The 24,907-nt window shown below is 37.7% G+C and overlaps 1 protein-coding gene across 2 annotated transcripts in view; it reads left to right on the top strand.

Moving 5' to 3' along the window:
• Positions 1-24,907, top strand: part of ITPR2 (inositol 1,4,5-trisphosphate receptor type 2) — a 491,082-nt gene that overhangs the window by 120,135 nt on the left and 346,040 nt on the right. For both annotated transcript variants that reach the window (XM_047741839.1, XM_047741840.1), the window contains exons 10-13: positions 779-823; positions 12,053-12,204; positions 15,433-15,532; positions 16,053-16,213. In XM_047741839.1, the coding sequence (XP_047597795.1) occupies positions 779-823; positions 12,053-12,204; positions 15,433-15,532; positions 16,053-16,213 (458 nt within the window). The remainder of the gene's footprint in view (positions 1-778; positions 824-12,052; positions 12,205-15,432; positions 15,533-16,052; positions 16,214-24,907) is intronic.

Raw genomic sequence — 24,907 nt, 5'->3', positions numbered from 1 at the left:
GACACTCGGCATATCCGGAACTCATCTATCTTTGTTGACCCCTAACACCCACACAACACTCATGCACTAACCTTCATATCCGAGATATATATATCTGATATATAGCTCTGTTTTTGCTCAATATTCTCTTCTTGTGTATATAGCATGTGGAACATGATACTGAATCATTGTTACTAAGACTTTCCTTTGGTCTAATTCTAAAAAAATTGAGTTATTGGTTAAAGACAGATTTTGTGGTGGGCAAGATGATGAATTCTCTTGAAGGCTTTCTTGGAGGATGCGAGATTGTCAGCTCTTAACTTGTTCAAAGATGTCAACTATTCTAATGTAAATAAAAGCCATAGACATGACATTTTAGCTCATGTCTCCTGCCACTAGAGTTTGAAGGTGATATTTTATTTTATTTTTTTTTTTAAAGATTTTATTTATTTATTTGACAGAGAGAGATCACAAGTAGACAGAGAGGCAGGCAGAGAGAGAGAGAGAGGGAAGCAGGCTCCCTGCCGAGCAGAGAGCCCGATGTGGGACTCGATCCCAGGACCCTGAGATCATGACCTGAGCCGAAGGCAGCGGCTTAACCCACTGAGCCACTCAGGCGCCCCTGAAGGTGATATTTTAAATTGTAATATTTAGTAATGGGTTCTTTCTTAGTTGTTTTTTTTTATATTGAATTTAGTTAAGGATACAATAGTGAAATGAATTAAAGATCATTGGTCTTGTTAATTTGTTTTTTCATAAAGATTCAAAACTGTTTTTTTATTTTTTATTATTTTTTTAGCTTAATCCTGATTATCGAGATGCTCAAAATGAAGGAAAAAATATGGTGAGTGAAATTGTTTTTTTCCCAAAAAAATTCCAAATATATTGTTTATATTTTATATGAACAAATTGAGAAGTTAATAGAAAATTGAAGACGAGGGATTCTGAGAGATTCTCTGACTAGAGGCTATGGATCACAGATAAAAAGTAAAAGATGACATGGCTTACATTATAAAAAGATGTTCAGTAATGGGTATTTAGGGAGATTTGTAGCAACTTGGAGGCCATTTATGATAAAACACTGAAGGCAGTGGGCATCTGGGAGATATGGTGGGTCTAGGTTTAGTTTTCAGAAGTACATAGATGTTTAGGAAGGAGAAATTGAATTATGGCATGATATTAAAAGAGGACAATGGGACAGTCCTTTCTGATTGAAAATAACTTGAGTTCTATTTATGGGGAGAAATTGAGGCATCAAACAGCTGTATGACTGATTTTTCTGATATTCTAAAGCATGCTACTCAGAAAATCTCAATCTTATTTTAAAGGCAACTTTCTTTCTTTTTTTTTTTAAAGATTTTATTTATTTGACAGAGATCACAAGTAGACAGAGAGGCAGGCAGAGAGAGAGAGAGAGAGGGAAGCAGGCTCCCTGCTGAGCAGAGAGCCCAATGCGGGACTCGATCCCAGGACCCTGAGATCATGACCTGAGCCGAAGGCAGCTAAAGCCAACTTTCATTAAGATATTTATTATTATGCAGTCTGCTCTTTCATCATCATTTGTAAAGAAGATGACTGTATTATAACAACATGACTTAATTCAATAGAAAATTCTGAAGTGGAGGATATTTGATGTGTTACAGACAAAACATGGTTGATGGGATGGATTTATGTACCTATCTCTATGTCTTTATATAGTTTAGCAATCTAGCTAGACATTTTAATGTTAAATAGACACAGTCTATAATTTAATTTTCTTAGGAGTTTAGCAGTCTCTTTCATAATTGCTAAGGATTATTACTGCATCATTCAAAATTCTATCCTTTGACAGAGAGGGTTGTAATATTTAATTGAAATAATTTCTGTCTTTGCATTGGCTCTCAGCTTTATGTTTTATGAGGATATTGATATGGGGGAGGTGAATCAAATCAGAATTTCTGGTCCTGAGTCAGTCCTGTTTGACTTCTTTCTCCATCTGACTATCAGATTTACAATAGAAATAAAGCTGAAGTAACAAGTCATAGGCTTAATGAAAACTTTAATTTGTGTTAAAATGTCCCTAAACACAGAAGTAGGCTTCTTAGATTGGTTGGATCACTCATTTCTAATTCAGTTTTATGCCCTGTGTGGACTCTTCTCTCCTCGGTTTTCAAATAGCTAGCCCAGGATTGTTGGGTTCTCATTTTCCTGTGATTTAGAAAAATGCCATCCATAATCACATTGGAAAGCTGAGTCTTTGGTTCTTGCTATAAGCTGGGCAATAATCTCTAACCAAAGACCACCAGAAATACACCTGTTCTTGAACAAGTGGAGTTAATGACACATTGCACTTACATCCCCTGGGAACTGTGGGGCCTCTCAGATGATGATAGAAAGAACCTGTGGATATGGGGTTATACAAGGTGACTTTGGGAGGATTTAAGGAAGGGGGCTTACTGTAGATAGGAATGCTGTCAGGAAGAGACATTTTCTCTATAGGAAGGGCAGGTGAGAGCCAGGCTAAGGTTGTAAATGCTATAGGAAGCAGCACCCATTAGGGGAGAGGGATCTTAAATATTGTCTATGGCTTGGACAACATTCCCATTTTGTTAGTGTTCAGACACAATTGTGGAGTGGCCATGTCTGATGTTGACATTCTGTGAAATAGGTCATGTTCACAGGAGGACACTGTGGCCTATCCACAAATGTTGGGGTGCTCCTGGCCACATTGAGCCTGCCTGATCATACTGGGCCAAACTTCAGATGTCAGGGTTGCTTTTCTCTTGCTCAAGGGTCTTTGTTTATGATATTCTATGTGAGTTCAGCATTGTATGGAACCAGGGGAGTTCTACTTCTCACACCATCGTTGACTTGTGTCGCTTTGGACATGTCAGATAGCCCTCCCGAGACTCCTTTTCCTACCCATATGTTGGGATGAGGAGGTTTGCTGTGTGTGTCACCTATATGCCATGAGGTTAACATTCCATCAGATAAAAGGAAACTCTTTGAATCCAAGATGTTAGTAGGTTAAAAATATACTATTTTGAAAGGGCCTCACCCCAAAGCTTCAAATTGAAAGGGCATCACCCCAAAGCTTCAAATCCTGCAGTTGAATTCCATCTCCTTGCTTATCTCCTTTCAGCTACATATTGTTTGGTGAGGCTACTGATGATGGTTCTGGGCAGAGCTGAGTGGGAGAGAAAGAGTAGGGAGGTTTAGGAAGCAGTACAGGGAATCTAAGTCATGAATCCATGAGGTTCGCTGTTTGTGTCGATCAAGCTTTTAGTTAGACTTTGTAGACGTGTTTCCTTTATGTTTTGAAGTACAAGTTCTTCCTTCACCTGTAAAGGTGACAAAGAGCACTTTTCTGTGAGAGAATTGTTACCAGCAACACTTTAATTGCATATAACACAGGTGGGTCTGCTTTGCCCTAGAAGTTTATGGCTGGATCTCATCTGCCATCCGAGAGAGGACCAACTGGAGACATTTGATTTCACTTTTTTTTCTATCCTTAATCCCTAGCTTGAAAGTAAATAAAACTAAAAATATGGAACAGTAAAGCTAACAATATGGCTTCTCATTTTATAGACCATTTGCCACCTAGCAGTAATTATGTTTCTGTCTAAAAAAAGAAAACGAAGGAGCAGTTAGAGCTTAGCCTGTGAAAAATGAAATCAATTTCCCCAACCAGAATGCTATCTCACCTCAGATCTGGGTTCCAGTAACAACCGAGTTCACTGTGACCATGCTAATTATTTTTCTTTCCAAATTTTCCCTCATGTTCTTTATTTAATATCCAGTTAATATTTTTCCTGTAATTTAGAAACCTTTATCAAAATGTTGCCTTCCATTTTTGAAGTCTCAAAGGTTAATGCATGGTGCCACTGAAATGAGGCGGTGTGTGTCGGAGCTCCCATTAAGACCCAAATTGCTGTATTTATTCTACAAAGGAGCCTATTATTTCCAATCTTACAAATGTACAGCATCCAGAGGGACCCTGTAAACATTGGAACTGTGTCAAGCCCAGCTGGGAACCTGACAGTCATTAGTTTCTTCTCCTTGAAAGGCTGCATCTTTTCAAATGGCTCTTTGAAGGGGATTTTTTTTTTTTTTTTTGGACTAACACCACCCATTTGCACATTACCATATTGATGTGGAATGTGATCTGATTTTTCAAGGGAGTGTCTTTGTCTATGCTGGGGATTCTCAACCTTAGCCATATTGATAGATTGGCCTAGAGAATTCTTTGTTGTGGGGGTTTGTCCTTTGTACTGTCGGGTATCTGGCAGACCTATAGACTCTGCTCACTAGATGTCACTTATGGCCTTCCTGCCCCCCATTGGGGCAACTAAACATGCGTCTGGAAATTACGAAAGCCCCCCCTCCTCACCCCCGCACCCAAGGTCTGGGCTCTCTCCTCATTGATGACCACCAGTCTTTATACATAGACGTACATAAATAGCAGTATTCTAGGAACCATGATACTTGGCTGACATGTATCGGAAAATTCTATTTTATAGGCTTTTTTGGGGGGGACCAGATTATCAACAAAGACCCCCAAATTTCCTTAAGTTTATACTCTGTACTCATGACTGGTAAGGTGATGAGGAAAAGAACGGAAAAAGGGTCATTAAGAATGAGTTTAAGAGTAACAGTGTCTTATGGAACCTGGCAAGGGAAGATATGTCTGCACCTTTAAATGGCAGGGTTATGTCTGTTGCATAAAGTCAGCAGTGAGAGCCCTGGAGGGTCTGACCAAAAACACAGATGCCTGCACATCATTATACTGCCTTGGCTGTGACTGCATGCAGTCTGCAGCAGCCCTGAAAATGCATACGTTCTTTCTTACAGAATGTCTCTGGCTCCTAACAACAGAATTGCAACGTGATGTCTCTGCTAAAAATTCGATGACTCACAAATGAGTCAACAGAGAAGGTATTCCAGGAGGCTAAGGGCTGTGCCTCCACTGGCAGGCCCCAGGCCAGGCAGGAGAAGGCAGGAGACCCATTCGTATAACCCGAGAGGCTGTGTGCCTTTCCTTCCATGTGAAAATGCGAGTTTTATAAGAGCCCAGCAGACTAGGTTAACATTCCGAGGCTCTGCATTCCCGAAATTGAGGGTTTTGGATAGCTAGCTGATAGGAAATCTAACACTTGTTTAAGCTCTATTGTACTTTAAATGTATTTTCATGATGCAAGAAGGGAGGACGTTTCGCTTCGGTAATTCTGTGTGGGGAACTGGTGTTTTTGTGTCTTGTTTCTTATTTTAAAAATGTATGGGTTTACAAACAGAAGCCACAGGCATACCATTTTGAACAGAACTGCCTTTCTATTATAGAAATATGTTGATTTTTCCTTAGATTGAAGTTTGAGCCATACATTTAAAAATTGTATATTTATAACTCTTCATTCACGTTTTATTGTTTACAAATTTTGAAGGGCTGTCTTGAAATTTACTGTGGAACTATTTCCAAAGGAGAGTTTGTGAAGCAAAATATCAGAGTGCGAGATTAAAAGCAAAATGTATAGCACTGCTTTAAAAAACTGCAAAAGATCTTAGAAATTCTTTTCACATGTAAATAATTGTTATACTATTTGTAAACGGAATTTATCTCTTCATTAAATCTTCTTTCTCCCCCTGCCCTGGAACCTAAGCAAATTATTTAGGGGTGTAGTGGTACATTCCACTTACCCTATGTAATTAAAATTAAACCACAGGTCCTCAATAGTATGAGTAATTCAGAGTAACCTCTTTTAATTAGCCATAATAAGTGAGGTTTTCCTATGTTTGGAGAAAAAATGTTGTTGTTCATTGTAAGTGTCAAAATAGAAAGGTTCCTTACTACTCTTGTTGGGAAACTGCATATTACCAAAGGGTGGGGTAGGAAGACAATCTAGGAACCTGGATCTGCTTTCTTTTTGTAAGTCTAGAAAATTTATTTTCTGAACATTTCAAAAGGAGGGTATATACAGTAGGATTGACTTGTACTAAATGAACTCACAGGTGACTGATATATAAACCACAATGCCAACTTTCAGCTCTAAGTAAATCTAAATCGTTGGGTCAGTTCATGCATTTTCCTTGATAGAAAATCTATAGCAAAAACTAAGTTATAATTAGAAGATTGGTGTGCAAGAGGCTCAGGAAATTAGATGACACATATTCTTTTTAAGGATATGGCATTCCTCTGAAAAGACCAGAATATTAATTTTTTGCATCTGCACTCGCAATGATGAAAGAAGCTGTCAAATCTTATTCACTGAATCTCTGTTTATTTAGGTTACATGTTCATCTTCTGTTAATAAAGCCTTTTTTCAAACATGGTTCAATATAATTGATTAAATTATATTTTCCTTAATTAAAGTCATATTTTATTTGTGCGTTTCTTATAATCTACTGAAGCTACTTGTTTTCAAATTCCTTTGCCTACCTATTCAAAAAATCCTTTGGGTTATTTCTACAACTGACTGATCTTGTCCATTATTTCTGTGTTCCTACGTTGTGAGTCAGTCTCCTCTCACATGTATTAATTAACGTTCATTATGTTGGTGGTTCTTTCTTTTGGCTGCAGTAGCATTGTAGAGTCTAAAAACCAGTTCTTTAAGGATATTTCTTTGTGACTATAATTCTCCTGGTCTGTTTCTCCTCAAGTTTTCATCTTCTGAGGATTATAACTGAAGCAAACTTCCTCTTCTTTCTTTCAGAATTATTACTTCCTCTTCTTAAACCTCTTCTTCCTCCTCTCTTGGTTTTCTTCTTCATCATAGTCATCATTTTCAATATCAAATGTCACCACCATTTTTACCACTGAGAAGGAATTCCTAGTTGCAAATGGTGTTCTCCTGGGCCTCGTATAAAAGGATTCTTTAGAGCTTCTTGAGACTTTCTTGCCTTCAGCTAGTTGTAGTCAGACAGATGTGTGGTTCCTGTGTCACCATTATGATCCAGGCAAAATGCTTCTTTGCCATCCATAGTTTAGTATAACCCCTGAATTTTCATGTCAAGCTACATGGCAGACATCAATGAAACAGTGACCCTCAGAGTTCGTTTGTTCATTTGTTCCTTCCTTCCTTCCATTTCTTTCTTTCCTTTCTCCTCTCCTCTCTTCCCTCCTTCCCTTCCTTGTTCCTTTCCCCTCCCTGTCCTTTCTCCTTCTTTCCTCCCTCCTTCCCTCCCTCCCTCCCTTTCTACTTCCTTTTCTTTCTTCCATAACTTTATTGAGATATAATTCACATCCTATAAAATTCTATTTATAAAAATATATAACTCTGTGGTTTTTAATACATTCACAGAGTTCCAAAATTATAGCCACTATCGAATTCTACAACATTTTTCTCTCCTGCAGGAGAATGCCTAAATCCATCAATAGTCACTCCCCATTCCTCCCCCCAGGCCCTGGCTGCCATGAATCTACTCTCTTTATAGATTTGCCGATTCTGGACATTTCTTATATGCGCTCATAGAATATATAGCCTTTTGTGTCTGACTTCTTTCACTTAGCATAATGTTTTCAAAGTTCATGCATGTTGTAGCTTGTATCTGTACTCCATTCCTTTATGAGCAGATAATATGCCATTGTGCATATATACCACATTTTGTTTATCCATTCATTACCTGATGAACATTTGGATTATATCCTCATCTTGGCTTTTAGAAATGCTGCTGTGAACATTGAAGGACAAGTTTTGGTGTGGAAATATATTTTCATTTTTCTTTGATAGAAAACCTAGACTTTGAATTGTTGGTCGGATTTTTAACATTCTGCCAAACTTCTGAAATGGCCATGCCATTTTATGTTCCCCCAGCAATATATGGCTGTTACAACTTCTGTGTGTTCTCACTAACACTTCTTGTTGTCTGACTCTTTGGTTATAGCTGTCCTAGTGCATTTTACTAATTAGTAATGATGTTGGCCATCTTTGCACATGTGTGTTGGCCATTTGAATATCTTCTATGGATAAATATCTATTCAAATCTTTTGCTCAATTTTTAATTGGGTTGTCTTTATTATTGAGTTGTAAGTGTTCTTTATATATTCTGGATATAGTCCCCTTATCAGGCATATGACTTACAAATATTTTCTCTCATCCTGATTTTTTTCTTTTTTAATGGACACTATTTTTAAGGGCAATTTTAGGGTCATAGCAAAATTCAGTGGAAAGTACACATTTCTGTATATCCCTGCCACCACACAAGCACAGCCTCCCTCATATCAACATTTGGCACCAGAATGGCACATTTGCTACACTGATTAACCTACTTAACATATTATTACCATCCAAAATCTGTAGTTTACATTAGGGTTCACTCTTGGCTTTGTACGTTCTCTGAATTTTGATAAAAGTAGCCATCATTTGACATGCATCCATTATTATAATATCATGCAGAATTAATTACTGCTCTAAATTAATTAATCACTGCTCTAAAAATCTTATGTGCGCTGTCTTTTCATTCCTTTCTTCCCTCCCCCCACCACTCCCTGGCAACCATTGATCTTTTTACTGTCTTCATAGTTTTGTTGTTTTTGGAATGTCATACGATTGGAATCATACAGTAGATAGCCTTTTCAGACTGGCTTCTTTCACTTGGCAATATATATTTTAATGTTCTGACATGTCTTTGAGGTTTGAGAGCTCATTTCTTTTTAGCACTGAGTAATAGTCCATTGTCTGGATGTCCCACTGTTTGTTTATCCATTTGCCTACTGCAGGACATCTTGGTCCCTTACGTGTTTTGGCAATGACAAGTAGAGCTGCTCTAGACATCTATTTGCAAGTTTTTGTGTGCATATGTTGTTTAATACTAAGGAGCATGATTGCTGGGTCATATATTATAGGGTATGCTTCTTTCTTTGGGAAGCCACCAAACAGTCTTCCAATGTAGCTGTACTATTTTGCATTCCCCCAGCAATCAGTTTGAGTTTCTGTTGCTCTATATCCTTGTCAGTATTTGCAGTCCTCAGAGTTTTGGATTCATTCATTCTAATAGGGCTGTGTGTGTGGTTAGCTCATTGTTGTGAGTGGCATCTCATTATGTAATTTGCAACTCTCTAATGACATATGATGCTGATCATCTTTTCACATGTTTATTTGCCATCTGTATGGCTTTTTCAGTGAGGTGTCTGTTCAGGTCTTTCACCCAGTTTTAAATTGGGAAATGTGTTTTATTAATGCTGAAGTTTGAGTGTTCTTTGTATATTTTGGTTAAGAGTCCTTTTTAGATACGTAATTTTGCAAATATTTTCTACTAGTTTGTGGCTTGTCTTTTCATTCTCTTGACGGTGTCTTTCACAGAGCAGAAGAAACTGGTTTTCATGAAAACCAATTTATTAGCTGTTTGTCTCAGGGGTGGTGCCCTCAGTTTTGTACTGCTCTTGTATACTCCTGTTTTTCTTCTAGAATATCACATTCCTTTCCCTTTCCTTTGTCTTGTTTCTACCTTTCCATTCCGACTATTTCTCTTTCCTTGAGTCTTCCTCCTAATCCATTCTGAGAGTTGAAATGCAGGAAATAAATGGAACTGTACAAAAGCTCTTCAAATTTCAGGAGGGAATAACTAAAATTAAACCTAAATGTTTTCAAGGCCCAAAAGAATATATTCCAAATGAGAGAATTTCACTTGAGTAGTTACTCAGAAATTTATTTGGGAAGAACTCTTAGCTCACAGATGATCTTTCACGACCCTTCCCAATCTCAAGATTCAGAAGCCCAAGCTTTCTATTACCTGGGTAGCCGTCTCCCCCAACTCATTTGTCTGGCCAGGATACTCTTATTGGGCTATTTAAAGATATTTAGATTTTCTTTTCTCAGGATATGAGGGTGTTTCTGTCCCTCACAGATTGTGTCTTCAATTCAGATCTCCATTCCCTCAACTCAGATCACTGTGAAAATGTGTCTCATGACCCATGAGAATTTTTTCAGAAGACCTAAGAAAGGTTCTTACTTGTGAGTTCTTTCCTTCCCTTTGAGGAGTAGGTCAGTGAGTGTTTGAGGGCTCAGTCTAGGCCACTGGCTTTGGTTGGCTTTGGCTTGAGGGGTGGTTAGTTGAATTTGGGGTTGAGTATTCACTACCACAACCTACTGCTCCCTTCTTCTTCTTTCCTCCTCCTCCTTCCTTTTTCTCTCCTATTTCCCTCTCTTCCGCTTTCCTCATTCTTCATCAAATGTAGGTAATGGCACTCATCTCTTGGTTTGAAGGAAATGATAATATTCATCTTACTTTCTTTCAAATTTTTGTTGTAAGATTAATGAGAACAGCAATGGCTTTGGTATTATGAGAAGCTCTGTGTAAATTGGAAAATATGGTTTTCTTACCATTTTTGCATTTTCCCCTATATCTCTGTATTCCCTTATAATGTACAGTAAGTTAGTTAAGTGTGTTTTTCCTTCTGATCAATAAGTATAGTTAGTTACACTTACTAATTAGAAACAACTTTTATGGATAATGGGGAGAGTTTGCCAGACTCCTGCTTTCATTTAACTCTGAATTTTGGTCTCTTTAGAAGACATGTAAGTCAAAGATGTCAGGAGCTACCAGGTACTTCTGGGCTATGTGAGATTTAGCAGCTAACAGTCTTGCTCCTGCTTCAGGACGTTGGGGGTTCCTCTGCCCATTCACAGTTCAGTGCTGCTACCAATTTGCACACCATTTGCAGAAGACATAAGAATGAAACTGCGGGGGCGCCTGGGTGGCTCAGTGGGTTAAAGCCTCTGCCTTCAGCTCAGGTCATGATCTCCGGGTTCTGGGACCAAGCCCCACATTGGGCTCTCTGCTCAGCAGGGAGCCTGCTTTCCCCTTCTCTCTCTGCCTGCCTCTCTGCCTACTTGTGATTTCTGTCTGTCAAATAAATAAATAAAATCTTAAAAAAAAAAAAAAGAATGAAACTGCATAGGAAATAACATTCACAATCTTGGGATGGAACTTCAAGTGAATATTTTGGAACAACTGGGTCTGATATCTCATTGTCATAGTGGCCATTAAACACCTGCTTGTCATTGGGCATAGACTGCTTTCATCTGCCTTTCAAACCCCCCTTCTCTTCCCCACTTTCATTCAGCTTCTTGTGATGGTAGAGTGACATTCTCTTTCTCTCTCTCTCTCTCTACTTCTCTCATTTTAAAATTTCATTTCTTTCAATAAATATGTGTAAGTAATTATATTTATGTATGTAATTACCAATCTTATATTACATTTGCTGTATCAGCTTTTGGTTTCTCGTGCATCATGTTCTTCCACAGGGATTGAGACTTGCTTCAAATAAATATATATAATTACTAATCTCATGTGGTTGCCAGCTTAAAATAGAGTATTTTGGAAATATTGACTGAGTTTTGCATCATCATGTGGACTTCTGCTGGCGAAGATCCCATTTTATTTCACTGTATATGCCATTATAATATGTTTTTGGATTTCAAGGAAAAAGCCAATGAACTGAATAGGAATATCGCTGTTGATTCCTATTCTCTCCCAGTTGTGTTCTGGGAGTTGGTCAGGAACTCTGAGATACTGCCATGTTGACTCTTGAATTTATGAAATCTAGATGATTCCACACACTATTTCTTCACTCTGTTTGTTTTAAATGTAGAATGGTTAAAACTACTAGGGAGACAAACCATAAGTGACTCTTAATCTCACAAAACAAACTGAGGGTTGCTGGGGGGAGGGGGGTTGAGAGAAGCAGGTTGGGGTTATGGACATTGGGGAGGGTATGTGCTATGGTGAGTGCTGTGAAGTGTGTAAACCTGGCGATTCACAGACCTGTACCCCTGGTGATAAAAATATATGTTTATAAAAAATAAAATTAAAAATAAATTGGTTTAAGACATGGTAAGGGAATTCACAACTATTATGACTGTCAGTGCTTTGATATTTGCCCAGATCAAGCCATCTCTCCAGGAGTGTGTGACTTTTCACTATTGATAATAACTACCTCAAAGGCTGTCAGGCCTGACCTGCTCTCTCTGGATGATGTGAAACAGACATCTCTATGATCCAATGAAGAAATAATGGGCAGATTTAAATCTTATCTCCTGATTAATTGGAGAATATAGTAAGAAACCTGTTAAAAGTAAATGACTTTGTACCTCCGCAACAGAGAGATGGAGATCTTCCAACTTCAAAGAAGAAACGCCAGGCCGGGGAGAAGATCATGTATACTTTAGTCTCAGTCCCACATGGAAATGACATTGCATCCCTGTTTGAGCTGGATGCCACAACTCTTCAGAGAGCTGACTGCCTGGTTCCAAGGTAAAAAAAAAAAAAAAAAGTGTGTATATATATATATATATAGTTTAGCTGTATATACAATAAAAACTATACAATAAATAGTAAGATTTCTTTGAATAATTTCTTTGAGTAATTGTAATGGTAGGTAAGGAATTAACATCTAATGTTGATAGAATTTTTGTGATATCTAGGGAGCAAGCATAAGAAAAGAACAGTGTGTAAAAATCATGCGAGATTCTTTTGTGAGAAGATTCACATAGTTTGTTTTATTCTCATAAATAATTAAAATGTGCAGGACCAAAGAATTCTGAAGAATTCATAAGAATTATTTATTCTTATTACTTGTATGGCCTTTGCTTACTAACATGAAAAATGATCAAGGAGCATTTCTATTAGTATTTACTTTTTTTTCCTATCAGTACTTATATCATTTATTTCTATTATGTCAAATTCAAGGTTTCTTTCATTCATTCATTCATGCATTCATCCATTTGTTCATTTATTTAGTCATTCAGCCAGTAAATCTTTATTGAACTTAACAGACATTGCCCTTGGCATTGGGAAGAGAACTGAACAAACTTAAATTCATATAAGGAAGAGAGGCAATAGACAAACCATAAAATAGGAGGTCAGGTAATACAAATGCTTTGAAGAAAAAATTGCAGTGAGAGTTGTATTAGGTAGTATGACTGTTCAGAAATGGCTTCTCTGATTTAGGACATTTGAGAAAAGACCTGAATGTTTTGAGAGATCAGGTCCTCCCCATCGGGAGTGTCTCAAGCAGCAGGAGCATGAAATGGAAAAGTCTTGAAATTTAATAGGTATGCTGAAGTATCAGCTAGGAAACCAGTTGGACCTAAGGAGTGATGGGTGAGAAAGTGGAAGTGGTAATGAGGTAGCCAGAACTTAATGTGAGACAATGTCTTACATTCTTTTGCTTGGATTTGATTTTAATTAATCTCTTTTGCCTGCCACTGTCTCTCTTCCAACAGTTGCACTATGATATACTCTCTAAGTGTATGAGGGAGTCTTGCCCATATCATTAGATCTAGTGGGATGGTTCAAACTGTCTTTGATAGAGCATTATTGTGCTTGGACTTGGGAGGATGGCAGTGGTTATACTGAAGGTACCCACATAAGATGCAGACACCATTGTGTAGGTTACTTCCAGGGAGGGTTGCTGCACTTAGCACTGTTGAGAAACACAGCTCCTTGAGCTTCCCAAGACATTTCCTGGTTATTCTTGTTCATGAGAAATGCTGCTCAATCTTAGCTTTACATCAACTATTGCTCATGCTTTCCTGTTCCACTGTTATAAGCCTGTAAAGATCCCATCTGAGGGTTTTCCCTGATCCACGTTGCTGGCCTTCTCTTCTGAGTACTGGAATTTTAATCAATAACTTTAATCATTTTAGATTTAACTCAGCAGAAATGGAGTCCGTCTTGAACTCTAAACAAGAATGTTTGCATAAGAAAATGATAAAAGAATCTCCCTATAGAGCACACAGACCCATGACAAATGGTTAAGTAAAGTAAAGTTAGTGGCAAATGAGAGGTAAATTAGTGGTAAATTTCTGATTATTTGTACAAGGATTGGTTTCTGCTACTTTAGATTTTTGGAAACTCAGTTTCTATTGTATCTACCTTTATGAACGAGCCAAAGCATGATGCTAAGTGAATTGCTCTTTCCTGGAGGCCCTTGTTTTATTTAGTTCTGACTTATTGACCTTAATGCTTTTTGCCTCATGTTATATGATTTATTTATGTCTTATCTTTCCTACGGAACTCTCAGCAACTTGGAGGCACAGAACTTACCACAATGCTTTTGTTTGAACAGATATTTTTACACATATTTGTTAAAGAAATGATGATAATAAATGATTCACTAAAATGATAATGTTGGAGTTGGATGAAGTTCTAGCTGTCTTTTCTCAGGTGTTTCCTCACAGTTCACATATGGTTGATTCTTGTTTTTCCCAGTACATTGAATTAGCAAATACTGAGCCACTGTTCCTAGAAGAAATATGGGGTTAGGTTCCTGTGAACCTCTGGTCACAATATTTTTCATCAGTCAGTACCATATAACCTTGTGTTATATATATTTTTGTTCAAAGGCACTTTATTTAATACATATTGTTGATTCATTAACATTGAACTTACAGCAATCAGCCCTATAACTTATGCCCAAATGAAGCTTATGTAACATGAGTATTTTCTCCAGAAGGTACATAACAGCCTTATCCTTAGGACTACTGGACAGCACTTCAGCCCTATGCTTGGGACTGTTTTAAGCAATAAGCTCATCAACAAAAAGCACAGAAATGTGGAGAAACATGGCACTAACTAGACCATGAAAAGCATGCTTGCTTATACTATAAGCAGAAATGAGAAGACAGAGTACTGTATTGTCCACCCTCACTGGGAATGTGCACACTGGGGACTCAAATTTTTTGCCACTCTGTCCATGTCCAAGAATGATTGCAAAAATGCCCAGACTATTGATCTGGGGGCTACAGATACATTTTCTGGAGTAGGAGAATTCATAAATACAGAATCAGCAAACAATGAAGATTGGCTGTATATACTTTTATATGCAGATGATTAAGCTACAGAAGGGACTAAGATCAGATAGCAGTGTTAGCTGAGGTGGCTACTTGGTCAGTGGTTCTCACATTGGCATTACCTGGAGAGGCTGCTAAAAGACTCATTTTCACCCTATGTTCAGAGTTTCTGATTCAGAGAACTGGGATGAACCCTCAGAATTTGCATTTTTTTTTAAAGATTTATTTATTTATTCCAGAGAGAGAGAGAGAGAGCACCTGAGAGATCAGGGGAGCAAAGTTGGGGGGAGAGAGAAACCCAAGCAGACTCCATGCCAAAGCACTGACCCTGACACAGGGCTGGATCCTAGACCCTCAGATCATGATCCCAGCTAAAACCAAGGATTGGCGCTTAACTGACTGTTCCACCCAGGTTCCCCGAATCTGCATTTCTAACAATATTCCAGGTGATGCTGGTCCTGCTGGACCAGGGGCCACAATTCAAGAACCACTGGTCTAGGTAAAATACCACAAGCTTTGAAATAGTCTTTGACTCAAAACTTTTTCTTAAACCACACTGTCCTATACTTGAGTTAATTCTAGTCTGAAACATATTCATACATTCATATAATGTATGAAGCTCTTAAAATAAGGTAATGTGTAAGTGTGCTAATTTTTTATAAACTGTTCTTTTGTGTTTTGCTTTTAGGAACTCTTATGTTCGGTTGAGACATTTATGTACCAACACATGGGTAACAAGTACTAGTATACCCATAGACACAGATGAAGAGAGACCTGTTATGTTGAAGGTAAATGTTCCTGAGAGTGGTTTAACTTTTCGCCAGATGTGTGATTAGGATCAGGGAGTGATTGACATGGTCCTTACAATTCATCTTTACCAATATCAGAGATTATTGCAATTAATTTAACCAAGTATTCATTCTGCCAGTTGCTTATATCACTGAACTAAGTGGCTTAGATGCTGTGCCCAAATCATAGGAGTGGCATGTAGAAAGGGGAGAAGATCCCAATAGTACATTCTCTCTACACTGTTGACACGGAAACAAAGGGCAAATGTGAGAGGCTATGGTTCTAGGTGGGCTTTGGGAACAAGGCAGGAAATGGGCATGGAAAATCTGTGTGTCCCTATGGTCTTTCATAGTGGATGATGCATGTGGGAATTATTGGGTGTGGATGAGCTACTCCTGTCTTGTATTTCTTAAACAGTATAAAGATGTGTTAGGATCTGAAAAATATTGCACAGCTATTAAAACAAACAAACAAACAAACAAACAAATAACTAATCTGAATGGAAAAAACACCTTGCAGATTGGAACTTGCCAAACAAAAGAAGATAAAGAAGCATTTGCCATTGTGTCTGTCCCGTTGTCTGAGGTCCGAGACTTAGACTTTGCCAATGATGCAAATAAAGTGCTGGCGACCACAGTTAAAAAGCTGGAAAATGGTACAATAACTCAGAATGAAAGGAGGTTAGTAACTTTTTAAGATGACTCTTAAATCATTAAGAGTTAGTTGTCAACTCTTGTGGTAAACCTCAAGTGAATGAATGACTCTGAGGGACTATTTAGAATGGTCTCCATAGCAACACACCTGCTTCCAAACGAGCAGATCATGGTAAGTGAATGAAAATGGTGACATTAAAATCTGGTGGAATATTCACTTTTTCCATTTTGGCTTGGCTTGAAGTCAGTTGTTTTTTTACTTGCTGATCTTTCCTTTTAAATGTTTCATAAAAGACTTACCCTTCATTTAATATTTTGGATTTAAGAGTTCTAAAAGTCCTGAAAGAAGTTTCATGTTTTGGTATTCTTATTTATTTTTTATTATTTCTTCTTATAAAGAATTCTAAAAGTCCTAAAAGAAGTTTCATGTTTTGGTATTCTTATTTATTTATTATTACTTCTTATTTTAAGAGTTCTAAAATTCCTAAAAGAAGTTTTGTGTTTGGCATTCTTATTTATTCAAGAAACATTTTTCTACTCCGGTACCACCAAATAAATACACGAGAAAACAATCTGCAGGGTCTAGCACTCTGCCCTTGTCCCACAGAGAAACTGGATCCTTGATTCTTCAACTCTGGCTCTGGAGATAGTTGAGAAGGAGAGTGCTACTGTCAATTTTATCATTCCTACTTTGTGTCAGTACTGTAAATCCATTTTATCTATTCCTTCAAGTAGTCCTGAGATGGACATTATCCTCATTTTACATAATTAGGGATTTGATTATGTGTGGTTTTAAAGTCTGTATGTTTTCAGTGTCCCAGAACACAAGCACTCTCTATATTTCCCTTCTTGATGATCTGTTACGTACCTTTACATCTGAACAAGACAAAGCTTCTTGCCAATTTCCCAGGAATTCCTACATTGGAACTCTCATCACAGCTGGGGAGATGATAATTGGTATAACCACTTTGGAAAATAGTTTGACGGTCCCTTGCCAAGTAAAAGAAATCACTCCCCATATAAGTAGAAACAAGCAGTGTGTGTTCTGTGACTGGCTCATTTCACATAGTGTGATATCTTCTAGATTCACCCATGTTGTCACATGTGACAGCATTTCCTTCTTTTTTAAAGCTAAATAATATTCCATTGTATATATAAAGTAACATTTTCTTTAAATGCTCATCCATCAATGGGCATTTAAGTTGTTCCTGTATCTTGGCTATTATTAACAATGCTGCAAAATAGTCCAACTCAAACAGAGTAGGATGGTGGTTGCTAGGGAGGGGCTGATGGGAAGGGGGGAATGAAGAGTTCTTGTTTAATAGGTATAAACTTTCATTTATACACAGTAATCTGTTGTGTAACATTGTGCCTATAACTAACAGTACTGTATTGTGCGCTTAAACATTTGTTAAGAGGGTAGATCTCATACGCGTTCTTACCACCCAGGTGCACACATACACACGATCCATGACTCACCAGTTCTTCTCCTAGACTACACATTTTTAAGCATCTGTCCAAAAGAAACCCCTACACGTGTGCACCAGGACATCTGTTTCAGAATGTACAGCCTTATTATCAACAACCCCAGACTTAAAAAACCATCCGATGTTTGTCACCAGTTGAATAGATGAATACAAATTTGATACATTCATGTGATGGAATACAGTATAGCAATGACAATAAATGAATTACATCTGTGTGTAACAACATGGATAAATCCAATAAACTTCAGACTGAGCAAGGACCAGACACAGATACATTCACTGTGATACTATTTCTACAGTTCAAGAGCGGGCAAAGTGAAATTCTGTTTCTTTCAAGTGCTTAAGCAATTGGCAGAACTATAAAGAAATGCAAGAAGATAACTGTCACAAAAATCAGGGTGGTGTTTTCCTGAGAGGGAAGGGATTCAAGGAGCATCCTGCTGTGTCCAATTTCCTGCTTTGGGTGGTGGCTTTATGGGGTCGCCTTAGAGGTATTCCACAACTAAACATTTATGTTTTATGCACCCTTAGATGTATCTTATAATACAAAGGAACAAAAATCCAACTTGCTTCTTCCCACCACTATCTGTAGAAAAACATCACAAATAGGCAAACAAATGGAATACCTGTTTCTCTGCTTACTTTCTGTTCTTACCTCTGTTTTCGCACTCACAAATGTGAATTTGAAAATAACTCTTGTATATTCAATTGTACCTCAAACCTCATTGGAAAAAATGAATGAAGGCCAAAAGCTGACACAACTGCCCAACACTTCTGGACTATAGACAATTAGATATCCAAGCTGGATCATCAGATAACACTTTTTATCTGCCTGTTACTTGTCTGTCAGTGCTTCCTTTTGATGAATCCATTTCTTTGTCTCTGTCACTCTCATATATGCACAGAAATTTACTCAGCCTCACTTAAAAAGTCTCCCTTGCTAATAGTAAGGTGTTTCTTGAGGAAAAGGACAAGTAAAGAGTAGATATGAGCCCTCCCCCATAGCTGGTTGTAACTGGGAGCAAGTTGCTTATCAGTTTCTGCCAGAGAGAATCTTGCCCCCTCATGATTCTTTTTTTTTTTTTTTTAAGATTTTATTTATTTATTTAACAGAGAGAAAGAGTGAGAGAGCACAAGCAAGGGGGAGAGCAGGCAGAGCAGGCAGAGCAGGCAGAGGGAGAAGCAGGCTCCCTGCCAAGCAAGGAGACTGATGCGGGACTCCATCATAGGACCCTTGGATCATGACCTTAGCTGAAGGCAGACACTTAACCGACTGAGCCACCCAGGCGTCCCTCCCCTCATGATTCTTGAAGGAAGGTACTGGACCCAGGACTGAGCAGGGATCATGTATTTTTATTTTCCCTGCTTCTTTCCTATGTTTTAGAGTAAGAAAGAAACATCAGAAGAAAGAGAAATATGCCCAAGAAATATCAAGTTGCAATTATTGATTTTAATTTAGTAACTTTTGGAAAGTCATCTCCCACCAATATTCATTCAAAGCTGCCTGTCAGGACAGTGGAACTTATTGGCATACTTGAATGCATTTACATTATTTTCTCTGTTTTAGAATTCAATATAAAATTCTTTCTGAAAATACTTCACAACTCAGACTTTTTTCCCCTCTAGAGAATGAAGTTATTATTAGATCTTCTTTTACTCAAACCAGAAAGAATGAGACAAGGTCAGAGGGAAGGTGTTAGAATATTGCAGATCTAGCTCAAAATGCCGGCATTGTTTGAATTCTCACTCGTGGCTCCCCCTTCACTCGCCCTAGTATGGCCTCTAGAGGCACAAGCCACTATGCTCCAAGAGCCTCAACCTCAGATATTTTTCAGTGGAATTTTCTCATCTTACTGCGCAAAGTTGCACGAACAATATAGAGAGTATTGGGAACATATTAGCGGGTGGGAGAGGAGGGAGCATGGGGTGGGGTTAACTGCTGTTCAGAGCTGGAATAAGTGACGCATAGAGTCCTCAACCAGAATCTCTGCACCATGTTTTACCTCTGAGGGTACAGAAAGAGATGTGGGCTTCCTCAGTGGCATTTGTAGTTCAGAGATGTAATTAATTCGTGTATATTGAACTCCTGGTACACGCCAGGTGCTGTGACATGCAGCAGGCACACACGCTCATAATGTGGCAGTGAACAAAGAAGCCCATGGCCATGTTTTTATGCAGTTTACTGGTTTGAGGTTGGTTCTGATTCCTCACGATAGAAACTCAGGATCTAGAATAGTGGTCATCCCACATAGAATCACCACATCTGATATCCTTGTTTGTTTGCTTTTTCAGATCGGATATCCTTGTAATTCAAAGTTAGTATCTTCCTTAGCAATGCCATTTGTCCTTAGATTTTATTTGCCTGGTTATACAGTTGCTACACTAGCTATCTTCTGTTGAGTATGTGTCTAAAGCTGCTTTTTGAATATCAGTTTATTTCAGATTTCCTGGTCATTTTGTTTTAGTAGTGTCTCTTGTGAGCAACACAGAACTAGATTTTGTTTTTTATTTATTATTACAATTTTTAAAAATATTATTTATTTATTTGAGAGTGACAGAGAGTGAGTGGTGGGCGAGGGGCAGAGGGAAATGGAGAGAGAAGGAGAGAATCTCAAGTAGACTCCCCGCTGAGCACAGAGCCCAATGTGGGGCTCCATCTCATGACCCTGAGATCATGACCTGAGCTGAAATCAAAAGATGGACACTAATTGACTGAGCCACCCTGGTGCCCCCAGAGAGCTAGATTTTAAAAATCTAATCTGATCTCTTTCTTTTCTCCCTCCTGTTGTGTAGTTTGTGCTCTCAGTTCTCAGATCGATTTCTTGGGTGTTCAGAATGATTTGATACTTATCTAGATGTGTTCGAGGGATAAGACAAGCATAGGGTCCCCCTACTACTCCACCATTTTAACTCCTCACCTAATTGGATTCCTTTCATCTGGAGTCCCCATCTTCCAGTAATTCTCCAAAAAGACCAACATAAAGAGAAAGAGAAGGGGGCCCCCGCTATATTCTCTAGGCCTTTTAGAAAACATGGAGTGATTCCTTGGGCCACGTACATGTAAATATATGATTTGTGAACATCAAGGGAATGGGCACTGTTCAAAAAGGAACACCCACACATGTTACCATGGCAAAGCTGGAAGGGTCTACAACGTTTCCCAGGATGTTGTTGGCATTGTTGTAAACCAGCAAGGGTAGGACTGTTGCCAAGAGGATTAATGCATATTAAGCACTCAAAGAACAGAGATAGCTGCCTGCACAGTATGAAGGAAAATAAACAGAAAAAGAAGGAAACAGAAAAGAAAGGTACTTGGGTTCAATGGAAGCTCCAGCCTGTTCTGCCCCGAGAAACACACTTTGTGAGAACCAATGGAAGGGATCCTGAACTCCTGGAACCCATTCTCTGTGAACTCACAGCATGATAAGTGTAAAAAAAAATAGAAGACCTGAGGCCAATAAATAAATATATAAATAAAATAAAAATAGAATCTGATAGTCTTTAAATCGTTTTCATTTAAGAAACGTGTTCAGGCGTGCCTGGGTAGCTCAGTCGGTTAAATGTCTGCCTTTGTCTCAGGTCGTGATCCTGGGCTCCCCTCTTGCCAGGAGTCTGCTTCTCCCCCTGCTCCTTCTCTCTCGATCACTCTCTCTCTCTCTCAGATAAATAAATAAAATCTCTCCTTTTTAAAATCTCTCTTAAGAAAAAAAAAAGGAAATAATGTGTTTGGATTTATTCTAATTTTTTTCTTTAGTGTAGTTTTTTTTTTTTTTTCTTTTCCCTCTACCTTCTTGCTTTCTGTTAGAGTGATAAAATTTATATTCCCCATTTTTCTTTTTCCTGTACTGGTTTAAAAGCTTTAGGTCATGTTGCTATTCTTTAGCAATTGCCCTTAAATTCTTGCCATTCATTTTAACTGCATAACTGCATATTCTTTCCTATAAAATTTGAAGCTATTAAATATTTATTTCTTCTGCTCATGGGAGAAAAGTACTTTTTGCTCATGGGAGAAAATGCACTGATACTCTCCTTCACATCTTTCTTGGAATATTTGTCTAGAACCATAGTTCTGTGTAAATTTTGTTTAAAATTTTCTTTTAATAATAGTTGATACCTACAAAGAAGTAGATGTATCCTATAAATTATGATATACCACTTTTTCATTAAATTTTTTATTTTTAAAAACTAGCTTTACTATGAATTGTATTTCTTGTTATATTTTACTTCTTCTGCTTGCTGAAATTTATTCCTTAAAGCTGTTCAGTCAGTGTCTATGGGTTTTAAATCCTCTGAATTTTTGAATATATGAAAACATATTTATTTTGCTGCCACTCTTAAGTACTATTTTAACTGTATATAGAATGTTAGCTTGACAGTTATTTTCCCTTAATATTTTAAGGCTATAATGTAATTATTTTTAGACATATTTTGTTTTCATTAAGAAGTCTTTTGCTGATGGAATTTTTACTTTATTGACCTTTATGCTTTACTTTTGGTAATTTTGTATATTTTTCTTTGTCTTTGATATCCTGAAGTTTTACTCTGGTGTATTTACAAGGAAATTTTTAATGCATTTAAAAAAATTGAGGTACAGTTGACATACAACATTATATTAGTTTCAGGTGTACAACATTATTGCTTGATATTTGTGTATATCATGATATGGTCACTACAGTAAGTGTAGTTAACATCTGTCACCATATAGACTTAGAGAAATTTTATTTTCTTGTGATGAGAGCTTTAAAGATTTACTCTCATAGCAACTGCTCAATATATGATAGAGTATTTTAATTATTGCCACTATGCTGTACATTACACCCCCAGGACTTATTTATTGTATAACTGGAAGTTTGTACCTTTTGACTTTCTTCACCCATTTCACTCACTCCTTTTACCTTTCACTTCACGTCTGGCAATCTGTTCTCTGTATCTGTGAGTTCATTAAAAAAACCTTTTATTCTTTAAACTTAAGGAAATTTAATTTTTGTTTTTCCCACCTAACATTTAAGGTATGCTTTTACTCTGTGTACTTATGTTTTCCTTTAATTCTGAAGTTTTCAGCCATTTTCTTTCAAATGCTACTTCTTAATCTTTTCCCTCTTTCCTCTCTCTTGGAATGCCCATTAAATATATGTTTGAGCCTCTTAATTGATCCTCTTTATCTCTTAACTTTCTTTTTATAATTTTCCTTTTTAAATCTCTCTGTGCTGCTTTCTGGATTGATTTTTGATACTGTCTTACGAATCACTAATTTTTCTTAGAAAGTGTACAGAATAGTTTAACTTCATGAATTAGATTTTTATTTAAATGATTATAATTTTATTTCTCAGTTTTCTGTTGGTTCTCATGTGTATCCACCTTTTCATTCATATCTGCCTTTTTAAGATATGTTTGTCGTTTTTGGTATATAATTGCTTTCTTAATCTCTTTGGTGATGGAAAAAAACTTATTTAAAAATCATTTCGAAATTGTTCTGTTACTTGCATTTTGTTGGTAATGAATTGGCCTCTTGATTTTTCTCTTAAAGGCTTTTTTATTTATTTGGGAGAAGAGAGTGCTCAAGAGAGAATGCGTGGGGTGAGGGCATAGAGAGAGGGAAAAGCTCAAGCAGGCTCCATGCCCAGCACAGAGCCCAACATGGGGCTCGATCCCATGATCCATGAGATCATGACCTGAGCCAAAATCATGAGTCAGACACTTCACAGACTGGACCACCCAGTGCTCTGGCCTCTTGATTTTTACATATGGTGGGTCTGGCTTCATGTCCGTTTTCCCCTTGTGCTTTGGAATTTGAATATGCAGGCTCTTCTTAGGTGTGTGGTTTTGCTTTTCCTTTCTTTTCATTTGCTTATCTCCTCTATCAGTTTCATGGTTGCCTCCACTTGGCGCGTCTCAGCTAGTTGAGGAGTGAAACTGAGGACTAAGATTCCGAGTCCTGTGGTAATTTGAGGCTCAGCTGTTGAGATCACAGGTGGTGAGGTCCAGTCCTGTCATGAATTTCCTCTCTTTCCTGCTACCACTGCATAGCCAGAGCTGAAAAGGAGCCACCGAGTTTTAAGGTTCTTTTAAGAGATGGAAAACCTCCTTTAATACCTGCTTTCATGTCTTCAGCTTAGTTCCCTACCATGTGCTGTTAGTCCCAGTTATCTGGCAAGGATTGAACAGTATCCTTGCTTATCACTGTGTTTTTTCTTTTGTTTTCTTTTCTTTCTTTCTTTCTTTTTTTTTTTTTAAAGATTTATTTATTTGAGAGAGAGTGAGCTCAAGTAGGGGATGGGGGAGAGGAAGAGGGAGAAGTAGGCTCATTGCTGAGCAGGAAGCCCAATGCGGGACTCGATCTCAGGACCCCAGGATCAGGACCTGAGCCAAAGGCAAACACTTAACTTACTGAGCCACCTGGGCACTCCTGGCTGTGTTTTTCTTATTTTGTTCCTAATCCACAGAGCTTTTTATTTTTTTAGGTATATCTTTCAAACAATATATTTTAGTTATCATTTCCACGTATGACAGTCTCACAAAAGTCTTTAGTACAAGCAAATAAGATTGAATGATTTAGTAGGACAAACCACTTCTGAGTATAGAATTGAGTTTGATCTAAAATGAAAAAACCCAGTAGCTTTGCCACAGATGGGGTGCTTGAGGTGAAAAGGGGGAAAAAAGTTTCAGAGGTTAAGAGACAAGACTGGTTTTCTTGCCTTCCATTGCCCCATCAGCAGAGGAACCAGGTTGTGTAAGCAGGACTAATGTATAGTGATCCTCCATTAAGACTGTTAATTGATCGTCATTCCAGTAACTGTCCCCAGTTGAGGCCATTTGGAAGACTTTGAAGCAGAGTGATTTGTAGCTGTCCCACAGTTGTGCTTTCTTAGATGTCTAAATATTGGAACACATTTAACTTGAAACAGGAGAAAAAGAATATTAATAATTTTAAAAGAAAATACATCTATTTATGCTCAAACTCGACTTGTAGATTGAACAGATAGCAACTGAAGTTCAACTTTATTTCAGTTGGTTGAAGAAACCTGGGCTGAAAATAATTTTTGTTTTTAGGAATACCAGAATGATTTGGAGGACATTAAGTCAAAATTTCAAAAGAAATTCACACCACATTTCAATGCACACAAATCATATACATTTCTGTGGTTGCCCTCAAAGATTATGAGAGTGAATCCTACACAGGCACAATTTTTTAAAAGAAACAGATTGGGTTAAAATTTAAAATAGTTACCCCAAG

The sequence above is a fragment of the Lutra lutra genome, chromosome 8 (genome assembly GCF_902655055.1).
Source record: "Lutra lutra chromosome 8, mLutLut1.2, whole genome shotgun sequence".
In the NCBI taxonomy this organism is placed as follows: Eukaryota; Metazoa; Chordata; class Mammalia; order Carnivora; family Mustelidae; genus Lutra; species Lutra lutra.
Note: the sequence above shows the minus strand (reverse complement) of the source record. Positions and strands in the feature narration are given on the sequence as shown.